The 21,454-nt window shown below is 38.0% G+C and overlaps 1 protein-coding gene across 3 annotated transcripts in view; it reads left to right on the top strand.

The window, feature by feature from the left end:
- LOC100783866 (transcription initiation factor TFIID subunit 1) overlaps positions 1-21,454 on the top strand; it is a 42,349-nt gene that overhangs the window by 14,072 nt on the left and 6,823 nt on the right. For 2 of the 3 annotated variants that reach the window (XM_006578319.3, XM_014774648.2), the window contains 12 exons: positions 1,252-1,408; positions 1,645-2,761; positions 3,516-3,718; positions 3,859-4,096; positions 4,658-4,994; positions 5,276-5,485; positions 5,953-6,045; positions 6,919-7,122; positions 9,049-9,255; positions 10,143-10,629; positions 10,789-10,973; positions 11,128-11,250. In XM_006578319.3, the coding sequence (XP_006578382.1) occupies positions 1,252-1,408; positions 1,645-2,761; positions 3,516-3,718; positions 3,859-4,096; positions 4,658-4,994; positions 5,276-5,485; positions 5,953-6,045; positions 6,919-7,122; positions 9,049-9,255; positions 10,143-10,629; positions 10,789-10,973; positions 11,128-11,250 (3,561 nt within the window). The remainder of the gene's footprint in view (positions 1-1,251; positions 1,409-1,644; positions 2,762-3,515; positions 3,719-3,858; positions 4,097-4,657; positions 4,995-5,275; positions 5,486-5,952; positions 6,046-6,918; positions 7,123-9,048; positions 9,256-10,142; positions 10,630-10,788; positions 10,974-11,127; positions 11,251-21,454) is intronic. The other variant, XM_006578320.3, reaches the window with a different exon arrangement.

The following is a 21,454-nucleotide window of genomic DNA, read 5'->3' on the forward strand; positions in this document are numbered from 1 at the left end:
TATTATTACTCGATTTTTGCCAGGAGAGGTTAAGGTGCACGCTGTTCAGCGGGATTTAACTGATCGCGACAAGTGTTTGCGTCAGTTAAAGCATCATTTAGTATGTACTCAGACTAGAATGATGAGTTTGGCTGATGGTCATCGCCAAGATAGGCAGTTTGTGATCGGTGAGTGGGTGTTTCTGAAGCTTCGGCCTCATGTGCAGCAGTTGGTTGGGGCCAGAATTAATCCCAAATTGGCTCCACGTTACTATGGTCCTTTTCAGGTGATAGAACGAATTGGACCTGTAGCTTACAGGCTTAAAGTACTGGTGTCTTCCCGCATTCATCCCGTATTTCATGTGTCTTTGCTTAAGAAGGCGGTGGGGAATATCAAGTGGAGAGTGAGCTGCCTAAAGAGTTGGACTGTGACCCGAGTGCTGTTTGGGAGCCTTTAACAGTGCTGGATACTCGCACGGTTATGCAAGGGGGTGACTCTGTGTAGCAACTGTTGATCCATTGGAAAAGTAAGGCTATTGAAGAGGCTACTTGGGAGGATGAGGCTCTAATTTCACGGCAATTCCCTGGACTCAGCCTTGTGGGCAAGTCTGTTTCTCAAGAGGGTGGTAGTGATAGGGCCTTAAAAGGTGATGTGGGCTTAGGTGATCAAAGAGTTAAGCCCAAGGTGTGGAAAGTTTGAGGACAAATAGAAGGCAGAAAGGGAGTGATGAGGTGGTAGAGAGAGAGAAGGAAAATTGAGAGGTGAGTGGGGATGTTTGTTATAGGTTCGTTAGAGGAGAGAGAGGGTATCATCATTGTTGTGAGTGAACCATTTTGGTGAGGTCAGAGAATTATCTATTCTCTAAATACTGAGCGCAGCTCTGGGTGTAGTAGGTGTTACCCTACTGCATTGTTTCTTTTCTATTATCAATAATCACTCACTACTATATTGCTCTATTCTTCTCTATTTGTTTTTCTCTGTTTTCCTTTGTTATATTGTGAGTGGTGCCTGTGGGTTTGCATCACTGTTTGATCCTTGTATCCAACCCTGCCTGGGGGGGAAAAGCTTGGTTGCTACTTGAAATATGCACAATTGCAGGTTTAGTACATGTGTACTGTAGGTGTAGTACCCTGCTACAATCCCTGCCAATTAGTAATGGACACTAACATATATTTCTCTAACATTGATGATAATTATTGTTGATATGATTATAATCTTTTCATGGTTGACTTTCTATTGACATGTTAATGTCTTAATTGATGAAACAAACAGGAAAGCCCTGAAGTTCCGAAAAGGTCTATGGCTATGCCATTGCCTGTTTTATGTGTGGAAGATGGTGTGACAATTTTACGTTTCTCTGAAATCTTTGGCATTCATGAACCTCTCAGAAAGGGAGAAAAGAGAGAGCATCGACATTCTATTCCTAGAGGTACTTGGAGATTGGAAATGTTTACCTGAATTTTGTCTCCATGTGTTAGGGTCTATTATGTCTTGTAGGAGAGGTATCGTTAGAAAACTTAAATAGTTGTTGCACAATTTATACAATATGTGAATGAAATTTAGAACTGTCAATGGTGAGATTTGATTTGAATGGCAAAATGAATGCTATCTTTCTGCAGCATGGCTTCTGCCCTAATTGACTCCCCCCCTTCCTTGTGTTTACAGATAGATACAAGTCTTTGGATTTAATTGATGATTTTATAGAAGAGGATGAAGAGGAATTCCTCAAGGGCTTCTCCCAGAGTCTCTCACTTACTAAACAGGTTTGTGTAGTTCATAATGATGTATCAGAAAGCAATGATGTTGACTTGGAGTTTCCAAAATTTGGATTTCTTCTTGCGGATGCCTCAGTGGCCAGGAAAGATGATCATCAATCAAAGGACTCATGCCATAGTGCTGAACCGATGAAAGGGGATTTTGCAGAAGATCATTCACGGAAAGATCATCCTTTCATGTTGGCCAACTTTTATCCTCTTGATCAGCAAGACTGGGAAGATGAAATCCTTTGGGGCAATTCTCCAGTTCCAAGTAATAATAATGTTGAAAGCTGTGAAATTTCTGGACCTGAGTTGGGAGCTTCTGGTGGCAGTGAAATAGAAATAGAAAGTGGGATCCAGAGTATTCAGATGGAGCCTCAGAAGAAACTGGAGGATAAAGATCATAATGTCTTAATGTGCAGCTCTCCTGTCAAAGTGGAGCCCTTTGGCTCATGGGATTCTTTTGGAGCTAAGACCAATTTAATATCCAGAAGTCTATTTCACCCCCAACTTCTAAGGCTAGAATCCAGATCTGAAGTGGATAGTTCTAGTCTTGCAGATGGAAGAGAGGCGGAGATATCAGAGCATAATCAAAGTGGTCAAGTAAAGCGTTTTACCAAGGTTATATCACAAAACAGAGACATGATGGAGGGCTCCTGGTTAGACAAGATAATATGGGAGGAGCTTGATCAGCCTATGGTGAAACCAAAGCTTATTTTTGATCTTCAGGATGATCAAATGCACTTTGAAGTTTTAGATAGCAAGGATGGTACACATCTTCGCCTTCATGCTGGGGCTATGATTTTAACTCGTTCTTTACAATCAATCAGCGGGGATTCTTCTGAGCTACCAGGGCATGGAAGTCAATATGGATGGCGACATGTTGCTAATGACAAACACTATTCAAACCGTAAAACTTCTCAGCAGCTGAAATCAAATTCCAAAAAACGCTCAGCTCATGGTGTCAAAGTTTTTCACTCACAACCTGCACTGAAGCTGCAGACAATGAAATTGAAATTGAGCAAGTATGAATTTATTTGTTTGGAGGTGAACACTTTTGGTTTGTACCTTGTAGCATGTCTAACCTCTTTTGAGACATTCTTGCTTAGTCAGAATATTGTGTTTTTTAAATGAAGTTCTGGTTAATTCTTACATGCAAGCTTGTTTGATGTTTGTTTGGCTACATAATACCTAATATGCGGAGAACACTCTATCTCCAAATGTTTTGGGCTTTCTACTTTTCTTGAAGAATATAACTTGAGTCCACAGTTTTTCACGAACCAGGTTCTTTTGGAAAAATTGTATTTATTCATCTGTCTTGGTGTAGGTGAACTTTTGTTGGTACCACAATGTTTTTCATAATATAATTAGTATATTCAATGGATACACCGAGCTTAATCCGGTACATTATAGAATTTTCTATACTAACATATTGTCCAAGACTAAGTTCACAGTATATATTTATAAAACACCGCAAAGTTACCCGAGATGTGACCACCCATGTGAACTGTACTGAAGGTCTTCATTGTTAATAAATGATTCCATTGCTTGCTCGTAATCAGTCACCATTAGACTAGTTTGTTCGTTGATCTGTTGGTTATCTATAACAATGTTTGGATTTCTCATGCCATTTATCAAGTTCTTGCAAAACCTTTATTGATTTGTGTATAAGTGAGCCATGCCAGTTCTTTATATGGCATTTTAATATCTATTTGTGAGTATTGTCTACATGTGCATTGTGGATTTTCTGTCATTATAATCTTACCCACTCTTTTGCAGTAAAGATATTGCAAATTTTCACCGGCCAAAAGCATTATGGTATCCCCATGACAATGAGGTGGCTGTCAAAGAACAAGGGAAATTGCCAACACAAGGACCCATGAAAATTATTATAAAGAGTTTGGGTGGCAAGGGGAGTAAATTGCATGTCGATGCTGAAGAAACTCTCTCTTCTGTTAAAGCAAAAGCTTCCAAAAAGCTAGGTTGTGAATTTTTTCATCTATAATAAAATTTGTTATCTCTGTTATGGAATTAGTATCATAATTAAGCTGCAAGTTTATTCTAGTCTTCAGCGTACTTTCTCCTCTTCTGTATGACTGACCTGAGATTTTTTTGGGGGTAGATTTTAAGGTATCAGAAACAGTGAAAATATTTTACTTAGGAAGGGAGCTTGAAGATCACAAGTCACTTGCTGCACAAAATGTTCAACCAAACTCCTTGTTACATCTTGTTCGTACAAAGATACATTTGTGGCCAAAAGCACAAAGGGTTCCTGGTGAGAACAAGTCCTTGCGTCCTCCTGGGGCATTCAAGAAAAAGTCTGATCTGTCAGTAAAAGATGGACATGTTTTTCTGATGGAGTAAGTGACCTGAACTGTTATCCTGCTATTATATGTTTGCTTTCCATTGGGGCAACATTATTTTCTTATTTTGTGTTGAAATTACATAGTTTTAGATATTGAGGGAGGAAAAGAGATAAAAGGAAAATTAAGCACTGAATTAATATTAGCTTAGAATTTCATTAGCAGTTTGTGAATTGGGCAGTGGCTTGGTTGTAGAAATTGGAAATCCTTGAATATTCAATATTCAATAATAAAAACATTCTATTCTCATTCAGTTTCTGTATTCCTAACCTACTGTGTTATAGTTAATCCTCATCTTAAAACAGAAATTATTGCAAGCCTTGCAATTTATGTTTTTTCTGCATAGAATATATCTCAAGCATGTTATCATGACTCCAAATCTAATACATCCAAGAGCAATGTTGTTTCAGCACTTGATTTTAATAGTTTGTTAATTTCTTGTCTGCAATTGTGATACTCTTGTTACTTTGTTTCTCCTTCGGACTTCGCTAAATGAATGAGGATTGTGGATACTCCACTGGGATTCTGGGAATTGCATTGAATATGTTCTCTTTGTAGGCATTGTGAAGAAAGGCCTTTACTTTTGAGCAATGTTGGAATGGGTGCAAGACTTTGTACATACTATCAAAAATGCTCACCAGATGACCAATCTGGCTCCTTATTACGCAACACAGATAATAGCTTGGGGCACATTATTTCCCTGGATCCTGCTGATAAATCTCCTTTCCTTGGAGATTTAAAACCTGGTTGCACTCAGTCATCACTTGAGACAAATATGTATAGAGCACCCGTATTTCCTCATAAAGTTCCATTAACTGACTACCTGCTGGTTCGTTCATCAAAGGGAAAGCTATCATTAAGGCGCATTGATAAAATTAATGTTGTCGGACAGCAGGTTTGTATGTTCTTGTTAGTGTTTTTTGTTGAGTTAATTGTTTTTTAAGTTTTTTGAATCTTTGAGTTATTGTTTGGTAAAATCTTAATGGATGTGATATATTGAGTAGTTATACTAATAATCATGTGGTATTGATATCTTGATTAACTTTTCCTTGTTTCATATGCAATTTGCCTACCAAAGTCGAAAGCTATGTCTCTGAAAATTTGACAATGGCAGGAAAAAAATAGTGCAATTTATAATTCTGATGTGTGCTAATAATTTTTAAATATTCTTTGCAGGAGCCTCTCATGGAGGTATTATCACCTGGAAGTAAAAATCTTCAGAATTACATGATAAACAGGCTATTGGTACACATGTGCCGTGAATTCCAAGCAGCAGAGAAGCGGCATATGCCTCCGTATATCCGTGTTGATGAGTTTCTCTCACAGTTTCCTTACCAGTCAGAAGCGTCATTCCGTAAGAAAATCAAGGAATATGCCAATTTGCAGGTATAAGAGAGTCACAAAGCTTGCCACCCAAGCAATTTGTAACAAATGGATGCTGAATAGAATTCCTTAGGGCTTGTTTGGTTTATGAAAATGTCTTCTGTTTTCATTTCTTGCTTTCACAAATAATTACAAAAAAAGTGACATTGTTTTGCTGTGTTTATTGTTTTCAAAGATTTACATAGGAAACAGTGAAAATAACAAAATTCTTGTTTGTATTGTTTTCTGTATAGATTTTTGAAAACAAGAAATAAGGTAAAAACAAGGTGAAATTTTTGTAATTATTTTTGAAAATAGGGAATGAAAATGAAAAAAAAAAACATTTTCTCAAACCAAACTAGCCCTTTATTTTCAAAGAGAGAAAAATGAAAATTTTGGCAAGACAATTTTATATTGGCATTACAATCTTTTTTTTTTTCTGATTAAGTTTGCTGTATACTGAATGTTTCATTCAATATCTATTACCACAGAGGGGAACAAATGGACAGTCAATTTTGGTTAAAAAGCGAAATTTTCGCATTTGGTCAGAGGATGAATTGAGAAAAATGGTTACACCAGAGCTTGTAAGTTATATCATATGACATTCAGTTTTTTCATTTATAAATTAAAACATGTCATTCTGTTGAAATGTACTATTAATAGAAAAATAAATCATCTTTAAAACATGCTATGGAGGTTTGGAACTTGCATTGTAAAACTTAATCCCTCAACTGCATGATTTGTAAAGTTCTTTTAGGTTCTCTTAGAATGTGGGCTTGGGCCTAACTCAACCCCAAAAGCTAGGTCATGGGTTGAGGGTTGTCCCTTTCTTATATACTCTTTCTTGGCCTTATCTCTAGCCAATGTGGGACTTGGGATTTTTCCTAATACACCCCTTCACGCACAACACTTTTGGGCTTGGTGTGTGGATAATATGGTGGGTGGCTTGTTAATGGATCTTGGATAGACTTTGATACCGTCTTAGAATGTGGGTTTGGGTCAAACTCAACCCCAGTACCTGATGCTATGCTTTTGGTTTGTTGAAAAAATGAGGCTTAAAAAAACAGTAAGGCTAAATTACTCTTTTTGTCCCTCTTTTTACTTAATTTGTTCAATTTGGTCCCTCTATGATTAAATGGTTCAATTTGGTTCCTTAAAATTAAATACAAAGAGGGACCAAAGGAGTAATTTAGCCTAACAATAATGCATTTTATTGGATGCTCAATGCACTTTGTATGCTCGTGTTGTATTATTTTTATGATTTTGTATGTTTGAGGGTCTATAATCAACATGCTGCTTAGCTTGGGATGCATTTATGTTTTGAAAGTGAATTAATTGCTTTGTCCAGATCTTGGGCACTTATGTTTTATTGTTTCTTTGTTATAAGATGTATCTGTTATAATGCTTCATTTAATATGATTTCTTCTTTGTCTTGCATTTTTTTAAAATTGTTTTAGGTTTGTGCTTACGAAAGCATGCAAGCTGGCCTCTACCGTCTAAAACATTTAGGAATAACTGAAACACACCCCACTAATATTTCATCTGCAATGAGTCGTCTTCCTGATGAAGCAATAGCATTGGCTGCTGCATCACACATCGAGAGGGAACTGCAGATTACTCCTTGGAACTTGAGTAGCAATTTTGTTGCTTGTACAAGCCAGGTGATCTATGTTAAATCTGATTTTGAGTTTATTTGACATTGGCATCTATCCTGGTTATGTGTTGAAAATTTGTTAATATATGTCCATTTGATTATTTTGAGGGTAGAATTGAAAATGGGTTTAAAAGTAAAAGGAAAATAGGGCAGGAAAAATTAAAGAAAGCATAGTTGATTGTCAAGGATGAACCGACGGCTATAGAATGATCTCATTGTAGGCATTCTTGTCTGATGTAACGTATAATTTCTCCATGAATGAGTTACTGACTTGTGTAGGCCCTTCATACATTTGCACTTGTTTATAATTTTATACAAGAACTTGAAGCTTGAAAACATGCTATTGTTTTTCACTAAGAATCTTGTGCCAAGGCTTGAGAATTGAGTGCCCTCTATGATTTTTTTAACTTTTTGATAAACAAAGAATATTTTAAAATAGACTTAATTACACTTAGTTTGGACTGAGTGTAATTTTTGCCCCTCAAGTTTTTTTTTCTCGTGCCAATTAAAATGAAGCAAATTAGGTTCTACTATTAATTTTCTGTTACTACCAAAACCCTTAAATTCTAAATTTCTACTCAGTAATTGATTAAATTATTTTAAACCTTTTCATTGAAAAACTCACCAACTAAAACATCAAATTTCACCCAAAATCAGTAAAAAAAATCTCAATTTTTTCCCACTTCAAATCATAATCTATCATATGAAATTCTTAAAATCTTATAAAAAAAACCCCCACTAAATTATGACTTCTAAACTTTTAAATATATTATTAGTCCTCAAATGTTTGAATAAAAAATAATAAGAATTTGGTCTTTAATTGAGTTCAATGGCATCATGTTGTTGTTGTTTTTTCTTAATTTTTAAAATAGATGAACTTAATTTACCTGAAAAGAACTTGATGAACTAAAATCGCAGAGAGTCCAAACTAAAGGGACTAAAAATGCAATTAAGCCATTAAAATCTAATAGAAAAGTGCAAATGCAAAAGGATAAACATTTGACTTATCCCCTTTGTTCCCCCATCCCTTAAAAGCAAAAAACTTATCTTTCTATCTTTTGACCTCTCATTTATATTTTGCAATTTGAAAAATGCACCAGAAAATAGAAGTTCACTGTAGTATGTTATAAAGGTGATCTCTTCTGCTATGTTATGTTGATAAGATGGTATTGCTTCTTGACATTTGCATGAAGCAAGTGACTTTTCCAGAAAGATATTAGTTCTGCATCCACAAGTTGCCTAGAATTGCTGCAATTCTTCCATTTGACTGTCATATGAATCCAATAAAATATGAATGCAAGTGTAAATAGGTCTTATAATTGAATTTAGAAACATGCATCAATGGAAGTCATGCATCCGTTTACAATTATTGTAGTGATAATTTGCTTCTATGTGTAGGAATTAATTGGCTGTGATGAAGAGAAATGGACATAAAAAATTTGCTTCTTGTAAGAAATGATGTCATGAAGAGAGATGGACATAAAAAATGTTGCACAAATTGTTGTATGAATTGTTGTATGTGTATTACATCTCTGTTTATTTATTTATTTTTTGCTTTTCATAATAGGAGTTATCTATTTAGAAGATAGGGATTATTATGATTTATATCTATTCTTGAAATCATTCATAAAGAGAACAATTTCTATTTTTGGTTCATTAAGGACAATGTTTCTATGTTTCTATATTATACATACACTAATGTGTTTGATGTTGTTGTATTGGATTTTCATTAAATGCTTTAAAAGCTTGGATACTTCACCGATACTTACTGGTGAAGAATCCTAAGAGTATCAGTATTGGATATGTAAACCAAATTGAATTATCGGTGCTTCATAGACTACACTGCAATAAGTATATGTTTGTTATTTTTTCTAGTAGTTGACTAAATTAATCATGAGTTTTTCACCCCTTTTGGTGGAATTTTTTTTGACAGGGTAAGGAAAATATTGAACGAATGGAAATTACTGGTGTTGGTGATCCATCTGGTCGTGGCATGGGTTTTAGCTATGCTCGGGCACCTCCAAAGGCACCAGTGTCAAGTGCAATGGTGAAAAAGAAAGCAGCTGCTAACCGTGGAGGTTCTACTGTTACCGGTACAGATGCTGATCTACGTAGATTAAGCATGGATGCTGCACGAGAGGTGTGTGGTATTTTGGCGATCTGTTCTGAACTGTATGTATTTATGTAAGCTATAGAGCTTGACTTTAAAAAAGGCTTTACTTTCTGGCTGGTGAAAATTTTCCTTGCATATTGTACTCAATTGTGGTATAAATAAAGCTGACATTAGAGGAGAATCTTGTTTTGTAAACTATAGAAATGAAAATTTGCGAAGCAAAATGTTTTGATCTCTCAATGAATATCTATATCAATAAATGGTGTCTCGAAAAGCCAGGGATATTTGATTTTCATCAATGTATTATTCTAAGTATTTCATTTACTTTTTTTTATCTGCAAAGATAAAATTATATATTAATACGAAAGCTGTACAAGGGGTATCGGCTAAAAATAAAACCAAGTTAGAGTATATAAGTGGACAATCCTCACCCCTTGAGCTAGCTTTTGGGGTTGAGTTAGGCTCAAATTCACATTCTAATAATCTAAGAGGTACTGTTATATGTACAAGCACCAGCCTCCCAAGTATTTCATTTACTTGAATATGAATAGACAATTATTTGACAAATGCCTATTTGGTTGCCCTTCATTCCCTTATCCTTTTCATTAATCTCAGAGCTAAGATTGAAAACTGAATTTGGTTCTGCGATATATGCTTATTGGTATTCTCTTTGTTTCTATTTTCAGTATTTTTTTCATTTCGTCCAGATTTTATTCCAAACACTAGTTTGTTTTCTTTTCTCTTGCATTTATATGTAGTTTCTTAAGTTGCAAATTAATTTTCCACAGCTCCATTTGGCTGGTTTGTCTTATTAGTGTCTAGTTGACTTCTGAGTGCAATTATAATGATGGAATAGCATTGCATATGTAATTCCTAGGGTTCCTGTTTTTAATCTCAAGTATGGTCTTATCCAGGTTCTTCTTAAGTTCAATGTTCCTGACGAAGTCATTGCAAAACAAACTAGGTGGCATCGCATTGCTATGATACGTAAACTTTCAAGTGAGCAAGCAACATCTGGGGTTAAGGTTGATCCAACAACTATCAGCAAATATGCTCGTGGCCAGCGAATGTCCTTTCTTCAGTTACAGCAGCAGACCAGAGAGAAATGCCAGGAGATTTGGGATCGACAAGTTCAAAGTCTGTCAGCTGTAAATGGTGATGAAAATGAGAGCGATTTAGAAGGGAATAGTGATCTAGATTCTTTCGCGGGAGATCTTGAAAATTTACTTGATGCTGAGGAGTGTGAAGAGGGAGAAGAGAGTACCAATGACTTAAAACGTGATAAGGGAGATGGTGTTAAGGGTCTTAAAATGAGAAGACACCCAACTTTGGCTCAGGCAGAGGAGGAAATAGAAGATGACGCAGCTGAGGCTGCTGAATTATGCAGGCTGCTTATGGATGGTATGACATTTCAGTGATTATTGAAGTATTATTTCCAGATCCTGTTAGGGCTGTTCTAATATAATGACTATAAGTTGTTAATTGGATCAATATTTTGAAATTGAACTCAAAGATGCTACTTGTAGTATTTGACCTTTTTTTTTGCAATAATTTATCCAGATGATGAAGCTGACAAGAAGAAAAAGAAGAAAGCTAAAGTTATTGTGGGAGAAGCTAGATTGGTACCAAAGATGCAATCCAAATTTTCCTTTGACAATGCTGAACAAGTTAAGCAAATAACAAATACTTTACAATTAGATGGAACTAATCACTGGAAAGAGGATGCAATCACAGATCTTAGGGAGGTAAGATGATATTTAGTTTATTTACATTCTCCTGTGATTTGCATCTTGTTTAAAACACTTATTTCACAATATATATTAAGATCTGATCATAAATTTGTAAATAATTAACTACATATAAATGAGGCCAAATTATTTTATTACACGTTTTTGGCAGGAGGAAAACTTTCCCACTAAAAAAAGCAAATCACTGAAGGTCAATAAAGTCAAGAAGAATGATATTACACCTATTAGTATACCCAATAAAAAAATCAAATTGAATATGGGAGAAGGAATTAAGGTAAGTGATCAAATTTAATTTGTTACATCACTCTTTTTTCCTCTTAGAAAAATCCTGAGTTTATGTAAAAGCAATAGTATTAAACACTGATTTTTTTTTGTAGAGAAATGCTATGAACACACTCTTTTGGATACCAATTAGAGAGTGTGTTTAAAGGAGTGTGTTCTTAGCAATTCTCTTTTTTTATTATAGTATGACTGCTGATAAAGAGAGCAACAAGTTCTTTCATGACCGTACCAAAGTTTTGTGGGCTTTTTGCTTTGTCTTTTATTTTTGTGTTATAAACATTTTTTATCTCATGTTTTGAATTATAGCGAGGGTAAGCACAACAATAATGTTGTCTCAACCCATCCTAGGATTGTGACCAGCACACAGACTGTTATAGTTTATCTAGTCTGGCTCTCAAAAAATTGTAATTAGGGGACTTTTCGAACAAAACAATATAAGGAACTTAAAATTTAAGAGAGGAAGTGGGAAGTCTGTTTATCAAATAAACAGCAGTTTGGAAGGGAAAATCCCTAAATTTTAAAGGGAGAGAAGCTTGTTTAAGAAGAGTGAGGCCTAACTCAATGATATGCCTGTGTTTTCTCTTCACAACACCATTTTGATGATGTGTGCGAGGGCAAATTAGCCTGTGAATGATCCCATGGGTTTGAAGAAATGAGGTAAGAGGTCTAAATTCACCTCCCCAATCTGTTTGAACACTTTTAATTTTTGTATCAAATTGGAGTTCAGTCATGGTTTTAAATTGCTGAAAGACGGAAAATGTTTCTGACTTATTTTTAAGAAAATAGATCCAAGTGAACTTAGAACAAGCATCAACAAAGCTTACAATGTTGGATGATGCAGTTTTCTTACTCTGGACATGGCTCAGGAATTTGGAGAAGGATTTTGTCACTCATTATAATCACCGGTCTAGCAATCTTAGCACAGGGTTTATTAAGTAGCTGAGGATAGGAAATTAGACTAACTTTCCACCTTAGTCTCATCTATGTATCCAGGAATCGGTTCCTAGCAAGACTACACTAAGTCTGACATGGAACCAATTGTTTGGTTTCTAACTTGTAACTTGTATCTTTCGGTACCTCTGGTACTCAATTAATATATATATATATTAATCTTTGCTGATAAAAAAAAAATGAGATGGTCCCCACAAATCACTGTATATAAGTTCAATAGGAACAAAATATGCAGTTTGAGGAAGAGGAGATGATAGACTTGCCAACATAACAAGCAGCACAAAATTCAAACATAGTTTTATTAACTATGGGTATATTACAATGATTAAGCACAAACCTTAGTACATTAGCATTAGGATGGCCCAATCTAAGGTGCCATATAGTTTGAGAGCTAGTACTAGGTGCTGTTTTAACATCAGAAGCTGGATTTACAATGGAATCAGAAATTTGTGTATTAGAACTACTAGAAACAAAAGTAACAACAGAATCAACACTGGAATTTGAAAGTAAGTAGGTGGCTGAGGCAAAGTGCAAGATGCGGAAACATGTAGAGGCCATCAGGACCCAGTGAACCTTGAAGTAGGACTTCATTGGTTCCCTGTGATTTCATAACACAATGATTAGGATACAACTCAAAGAAAACATTGTTATCCTTGGAAAATTTGCTGACACTTATTAAGTTTTTAGTGATGGCAGGTACATGTAATAATTGTTTTAAGGATAGAAAAACTCTAGGATTAATAGGGGAAATGAACATAGTGGAACCACAAGACTTAATAGAAAGGCCTTGGCCATTACCAATGTATATTTGGTCTGGCCCCTCAAATGGACCAAGCTACTGTATGTTTAGAGACTCCCCAGTTACGTGGAAGGATGCAGCAGAATCAGATATCCAAGTAGTAGAGTTAGGATCTTGATTTTCAGAATGGCTAATTGCACTTTTAGTCCCTCACTTTAGCTCCAATTTCGCATTTGGTCTCCCAGTAATTTAATTCACAAATTGAGTCTCCCTGTTTTGTAAAATCTTGCAATGTTGGTCCCGAACGCCTCAATTGGATGTTGACCATTAAGCAATGACGTTGACTGTCACGTGTCAACGTTTGATAGGCATGTGAAACAGTTTGCGATTTTTAACCCTTAATGGTAAAAAAATTTTACGCTGACCCAATCCCTAACCCTAATCCCTAACCCAGTCCCACAAATTCTAAAACTAATTTTTTAAAAATCCCTAACCCAATCCCTAACCCTAAAGCTTGTCCTCTTTCCCTACTGGTTTGCTTCTTCCCCACCTCAACTTGACTGCTGCCGTCAAGCCAACCAAGGGACATCAACATCGAATTAGAAAATAACATCAAAATTTGAAAACCAATGTTCACTATCACTAAAAAATTGAAGTGTTCCAGAACCAGTATTTGAAAACCAATGTTCACTATCACTAAAAAATTGAAGTTCCAGAACCACCCTTTTGCTTCAGAGTTTGTGGTGCTCGCGGACCAGCTCAAGAAGGAGAGCGAGTGGGAGATTGTCAAGGCGGCCATTAAAGCCAAACTCGACTTTGGATAGAGTGAAGAACGAGCCGCAAGAGACCGATTCGAACCAGTGCTCGAGCTCGAGGCTGGGTTGCATTTCGGATCCCGCAGTTGAAAACAACAATCAGAGGATCGCCAAGAGAAAGCAGCGAGAGAAGAAGGTAACGGTAACGTTACTTCCTTCCCTGATTGCTGCGCGCTTTCCCCGGGAGAGGCGTTTTCGAGTGGAGAAACGGTGCGTTTCGCAAGGTGTCATCGGAGGCGAATGGAGGAAGCGTGTCGGTGGAGGAGGAGGACTCCGGCGTCTGCGGTTTTGCACCAATGGCAGTGGACGCGGCGGCAGTGTCGGAGGGTAGCTGCAGCATCTTCCACGAAGTTAGAGAGCCAGAACTTAACGAGGATGATGAAGCTGCATAGCCTTTAGGGTTAGGGATTTGCTTTTAGGGTTTCTTTCAGAGTAAAAAAAAATTACCACTGAGGGTTAAAAATCGCAAACTGTTTCACATGCCTATGTTGACATGTGGCAGTCAATGTTGCTGCTTAACGGTCAACGTCCAATTGAGGTGTCCGGGACCAACATTGCAAGATTTTACAAAACAGAGGGATCCAATTTGTGAATTAAATTACCAGGGGACCAAATGCGAAATTGAAGCTAAAGTGGGGGACCAAAAGTGCAATTTTTCCTTTTCAGAATTAACCAACATTGCACTAGGTTGGGAGTCTTTGTGAGAATTAGTTCCCTGATTATGTTTGGAACCAAAGGCGTTCGATGAATTGCCTTGAAACACTGGTTCCAACAGAGTAAGAGATGTGCTTGGCTGAAAATCAAGATCATAGCGGAAATGACACACTACTGATGTGTGACCAAATTTGAAGCAAACTTGGCACTCAAAATTTGCATAACGACTGTGGCCTCTGCCACCACCATGATGAACTCTACCACAGCCAGAGTCATTGCCTCCATGATTGTAGCCATTGCCACGGTCCAAATCATTGCCTCCACGACTGTAGCCACTGCCACAGTCAGAATCATTGCCTTCACGACTGTAGCCACCACCACGATTGAAGCCACCACAATTTTCAGAATAATTGGATCAATTTTGTGAATTGAAATTATTCGAGGATGAATTGTAACCTTGAACAACATTAATCTAAGGTGAAATAGCGAAGCGCTTCTGAAACCTTTTCATGTGTGCCTCATGTGCAAGTAGCAATGCCTCTACTTCTCCAATCAGAAGTGGTTCGAACTTACTTTCAATCATTGAGATCACTAGACCGTACTCCTCTAGTAGGCCTTCAAGAACTGCGTCAAGGTGTTCACGCGGAAGAATATGATCTCCACACAATCCAAGTGCGTCTACTGTGCATTTGATGCGCAGAAGAAACTCACGCATTATTTTCTGCTCAAGCATTGTAATTCTGAGTTTTGTTCGAAGTATCCTAGCTTTCACACGTGTTTGCTTTTGAAAATACTTATGGATCTGCTCCCAAAGCTGATTTTGTTTTTATCAGCAAAAGTATGATTATATTATATATAATGTTAAGTACAGTACAATTGTATATACAACCTAGTACCATAATAAGCAAAGCTATGGTGACCTAATACATGCAGTACAGCAAGAATTAGGCAACCATAGATTTGACTATAAGCTGGGCACCCAACCACAAAATATTTATAAGCTAATCCCCCTCGGAGCATAGAACCCATCCCTAATTTTGCTGGACCAGTAGTGGAATGGGATGTCAAATCCTTTTTCCAGATTTTTAAGCCATGACCAGCAGAAGAATAGAGCATCCTCCATCAACTTGTGACCTTTGAAGCTATCATTTGAGAAGACAATCCTATTTCTATGGTGCCAAATACATCATGCTAGGGAGATCCACTAAATCTGCCACCGCTGCAACCTAATACCCTTCAAATTGCAATATGGATGTTGGAGGAAATGATCCCACCATAGCGGCATGATTTTAACACAGCTGAAAAATAAATGAGATGTGTCCTCGACATGATTATTGCAGAATGGACAACTAACGTCTCTGATTTCCACATTCGTACTTCTCAAGTTACTCTTTGTTGGTAGTCTGTCCCAAATTAATCTCCAAGCAAAAAATGAAGCTTTACTTGGGATTTTTAACTTCCATAGTGTAGTGAACACTGCGTCCTAATTCTCATCTGCTAAGTCCCTATCAAGTAGCCTGTAGGCACTCCCCACTGTATATCCCCCACTTGAGTCTCCCTCCCACCTCCAGACATCTTGTTGCTGCATTTGTACAATCAAGCCTTCTATATCCTCCATAAATTTTGCAACCATGTCTATTTCACAGAAAAATTCTCCTCCATTGGAACTACCATTCCCACCCTGTATCTAATGTTGTTCCCATCTGTTGGATGTATTGATTTTGCTGTTGTGAAATATTGTACAATCTTTGGTACTTCTCCATCAACGGGATACCATCATCCTTCCACCTGTCTTCCCAAAACAGCACCTTTGATCTGCACCCAATATTCCATTTAGACTCGCTTTTAAACCAGCTCCCTTCCTTGGTCGAATTACAGATGAAGCTCAAATCCCGTCACCAGAGGGACTCTCTGTTAGTCCTTCTTGTTGCATCCAAATTTCTCCACCCTCCGTATTTTGAGTCCAAGTAATGCAAAATTGAATTTCACCAAATCTTTAATGCTCAAGCCACCTTTCTCCTTTGGTAAACAGACTGATCCCCAATTCACCCATGCGATCTTTTGGTTCGAGTGTTCTCCCCACAAGAACCACCGCTGCAGCCTCACCAACCTATCCACCACCTTCTTTGGAGCCCTAAGAAAAGAAAAGAAGTAAATAGGGATCGAGTTCAAGACTGACTTAATCAAATACACCCTTACCCCGAAAGAGATATTTTGTTTCCATTTTGACAATTTACTCTCACATTTCTTGACTATTGGATCCCCCCAAATCTCATTACGCCTTGGGTTTGCCCCAATAGGGATACCCAAGTAAGGAAAGTGTATTGACAACGCTCTGGAATTTAAATAGCTGGCAACACTATTCAGCCACTGCTCAAACATCCCAATCGCCCCAAAGTTACTTTTGGCAAAATTTATCTTTAGTCCTGATACCAATTCAAAGCTCCTCAGCATCACCTTAATTGCTCTTACATTTTCCATCGATGTTGTTCCAAAGAAGACCGTATCATCTGCATATTGTAATATATTGATTTCCAAATTATTTCTGCCTACTTTAAAGCCATCATATAGGTTTTTCTTCTGGGCTTCTCTCATCAGACCAGTTAGGCATTCTACTACAATATTGAACACGAACCCCGCCAATGTGTCCTCTTGCTTAAGCCCTCTTTGTGGAGTGAACTCCATTGTTGTGCTCCCATTAACCAATATGAAAATAGAAGCTGATTTCAAACAACCTTCAATCCATGTAATCCATTTGGAATAGAATCCCATCCGCCTCAGTGCCTGAAGACTCTTTCCAGATTCAAACCCATGACCAACCGGTCATCACGGTACAACTTTTGAAACGCACCGTTCCACTTTTGAATCCCTGTTTCATTTTAAAACAAACCCAGATCCCATTCCCACTTCTCAACATCATGTTTTCTAAAAACACAGCCCCTCCTCCCTTCATTTCTCACTTGACCTTGCATGGCTCTTCTATCCAACGCCCATCAGCAAGCACTCCTCTAACCATATTAAATCTACGTTTCCAGTTTACAATCAAGTGGAAGAACCGAGAATTACCATCCCCTTCCTTGATCCATCTAGTCCTTGCCTTTTGCTTCAGAAAGGATTCATTTGAGTGTGCTGCTACCCATAGTTCCTCCTGCAGTTGCTTCCGCAATTTAATTTCTTGTTCATTCAGTTGTCTGTCATCCCCTTCTTTTTCCAGCTTGTTCAACTCCATCTCTATTCTTCTTAATTTCTGTTGAATATCGCCAAACTGGGTCTTATTCCATTCTTTTAACCTCCGCTTAAGACCCTTGATCTTTTCTTTTAACACAAAACCTCCCCAACCATTTATAGAGTTCGTTGTCTAACAGTCACGGACTACTTCCTGAAGGATTTATCCTCAAACCAACAGTCTAGAACCCGAAACGGCTTTGGGCTCCAATCATTGATGGTGTGTGGGTTCAGAATCCCAATGTAGTCAAGAATGAAGCTGTGAATTTTTTCCTCAACAGATTCACTGAACAGCATTATTTCAGACCTACCCTTGATGGAGTACAATTCCCCTCAATTAACCAGAGGCAGAGGGAGGACTTGATTGCCCCTTTCTCAGACATGAGATCAAAGAAGCAGTGTGGAGTTGTGGTGGGGACAAATGTCCTGGGCCTGATGACTTTAATTTCAATTTTATCAAAGAATTTTGGGGAGTCTTCAGAAGATTTGTGGATGAGTTCCATGTGCATGGCAGCTTCCCTAGAGGCAGTAATGCTTCCTTTCTGGCTCTAATTCCCAAAGTTAAACACCCTCAGTCCTTTGATGATTATAGACCAATCTCCTTGATTGGGTGTATGTACAAGGTGATAGCCAAGTTATTAGCAAACAGATTGAGGCATGTTATACCTGTCCTTATTGATGAGAGACAGACAGCTTTCATCAAAGACAGACACATCCTTCATGGCATATTAATTCTCAATGAGGTGATTGAGGAAGCTTGTAGAAGCAAGAAGCCAGTTATGGTCTTCAAGGTGGACTTTGAAAAGGCCTATGACTCAGTCTCATGGTCTTTTTTGGATTATATGCTGCAAAGAATGGGCTTCTGTCCCAAATGGAGACAATGGATTTCTGTCTGTCTCAACTCAGCAACCATATCAATTCTTGTTAATGGCAGCCCTACAAAGGAGTTTGCTCCTACTAGAGGGTTGAGGCAAGGGGATCCTTTAGCCCCTCTGCTTTTTAGCATAGTTGGAGAAGATATCACAGGATTGATGAGGGAAGCAGTTCAGAAAAACCTATATAGAAGTTACATGGTTGGAAAGAAAAAGGAACCCACTAATATTTTGCAGTATGCAGATGACATAGTTTTTGTGGGAGAGGCTGCTTGGGAGAATGTTTTTGTTTTGTAGGCTCTGCTTAGAGGCTTTGGACTGGCGGCCTCAAGTCTGAAGATTAATTATGCTAAAAGCCAGTTTGGGATTATAGGAGGTATGGTTAATTGGGCAAATGAGGCAGCCCAAATCCTGAATTGTAGGCAAATGGAAACTCCATTCTATTATCTGGGTATCCCTAATGGGGCTAAACCCTCAAGCAGGTTGGTGTGGGAGCCTCTGATCAATAAATGTGAATCCAAATTATCCAAGTGGGCACAGAAGAATATATCCATGGCAGGGAAGGTGACTCTAATAAATTCTGTCCTCAATGCTTTACCAATATATCTCTTATCCTTCTTCAAGATTCCCCAAAAGGTAGCTCATAGATTGATAGCATTGTAAAGGAATTTTTTGTGGGGGGAGATAGGGAGTACAAGAAAATTCCGTGGGTAAAATGGGAGGTTATTTGCCTTCCTAAGGCTGAAGGGGGTCTGGGGATTAAAGAAATATCTAAATTCAATGAAGCTTTGCTGGACAAATGGATATGGGCCTTAGCTTCTGACTAGCAGCAGTTATGGGCTAGAATCATTAACTCCAAATATGGAGGTTGGAGAGAGTTCCAGTTTGGAAGAGATAAAAGGGGATTTTCCTACTGGTGGAGGGACCTAAGGAAGCTTTATCGTCAGTCTGACCACAGCATCTTTCACCAAAATATGGCTTGGAAGGTTGGTTGTGGGGATATAATTAACTTCTGGACAGACAGATGGGTAAGGGAAGAATGCACTCTTGAGCATAAGTATAATCAACTTTTTATGATCAGTAGACAGCAACACAGCCTCATTTCAATGATGGGAACCTTCTCCCAAGATAATTGGAGATGGGACTTGAAGTGGAGGAGGAATCTATTTGACCATGAAAATGATTTGGCAGTGAACTTTATGGAGGATATTACTTCTATCTCTATTCAGAGATATGTGAAGGACACTATGATGTGGAAAGCTGACTCTAGTGGTGTGTATTCCACCAAGTCAGCTTATAGACTAATGCTGAAGCCCAATGCTCCAGGTTCAGATGTGAGGAATTCCAAATTAATATGGAAGCTGAAAATCCCCCCAAGGGCAGCAGTCTTCACTTGGAGGCTCCTCAAGGACAGGCTCCCCACTAAGGGTAATCTTTTAAGAAGAAATATGGCTATCCAAGATGCTGGTTGTCCTCTCTGTGGTCAAGTGCAGGAGGAAGTGGGTTATCTCCTTTTTAATTGTAAAAGGACAATAACCCTGTGGTGGGAATCCATGAGATGGATTCAGGTTGTAGGACCTCTTCCAGTTTCCCTAGCAAGCCATTTTGCACAATTTTGTGATGGGTTTGGTGCAAATATAAACCATAGCAGATGGTGTGGATGGTGGGTTGCTCTAACTAGTACTATATGGCAGCATAGGAATCTCCTGATCTTTCAAGGAAATCCTTTTGATTCCTCTAAAGTCATGGAAGAGGCTATGTTTTTAGTTTGGTCTTGGCTAAAAGCTAGAGAGAAAGGCTTCAACACTAGTTTTAACCACTGGTCTTCCAACATATCGGAATCCTTTGGTTAATCTATGTGGGGTTGCCTTTCCTGCTGGGTTAGTTTGGGCTTTCTTTTGGAGGGCAGCACCAGAGGTGCTTTGTATTTCCTTTCATTCAGTACCCCTTGTACTGCTTTGATTATCTTAATAATATACTATATTTTATGCCTTCCAAAAAAAAAAACAAATGTGGATCTTAACAGAATTTGGCAGTGGCTTGAGAAATTGTGATCCATGATAAACTGAGTGCTACCTTGCCATTTGGTAAGCCATTCTGCAGATACAAGAATTCTGTCCATGATAAACTGAGTGCTACCTTGGTTGTCCCATTTGGTCTATACCAGGTGAATTTTCACCCCACACAAGGCACATCCTCAACCTCTAGTTCTGCAATCCGTTCATTAAATTCCCTCATAATATTCTCATCTTGTGGCCTTTGACATACACCTACTCTTTCAGATGCTCTTCTAATATTATTAAAATCTCCTAATAGACACCATAGGCCTCCCAAATTTGCACTCCTTATCCGTCTAACTTGCTCCCACAGATTTCTTTTCAAAGTTGCATTACATGGTGAGTATATGTTCACTATTGACACTTTTCTGCCATCAGCAACCCAAATTCCATTCAGGTAAATGAAACCACAACCAATCAGCTTCTTCTCCAATTTAAATGTCTCCTCACTCCAGAGGCACAGTATTCCTCCAGCATTGTTGCATGCTGGCTGCAATTCCCACTTGACATCAGAATCACCCCCCAAGGCTTGGCATACAGCCTTATTTATCACTTCCTTCTTAGTTTCTTGCAGGCATAGCATATCCACTCGTTCTTTTTTCACCAGTTTTCTAATTGAAGCCCACTTTAACCCCCTCCCCAGCCCCCTTATATTGTATGTTATGATTTTCATCAATCACTTTCACTATTTCCCATCCTCTGAGACTCTCCCTTATCCCTCTCTTCCATACTCATCATTTTGCATACCAATGACCCTTCCTGGTTACAACAGTTTACTCCTATATTTTTTGCCATGTCCCAATTAATTGTTGCTTCTTTTAACAGTTCGCAAGTTCTAGGACTTGAAGCCAGTTTTGATGCCACTGTAACATCATTTTCGTTG

This window comes from Glycine max, chromosome 4, assembly GCF_000004515.6.
Source record: "Glycine max cultivar Williams 82 chromosome 4, Glycine_max_v4.0, whole genome shotgun sequence".
NCBI lineage: Eukaryota > Viridiplantae > Streptophyta > Magnoliopsida > Fabales > Fabaceae > Glycine > Glycine max.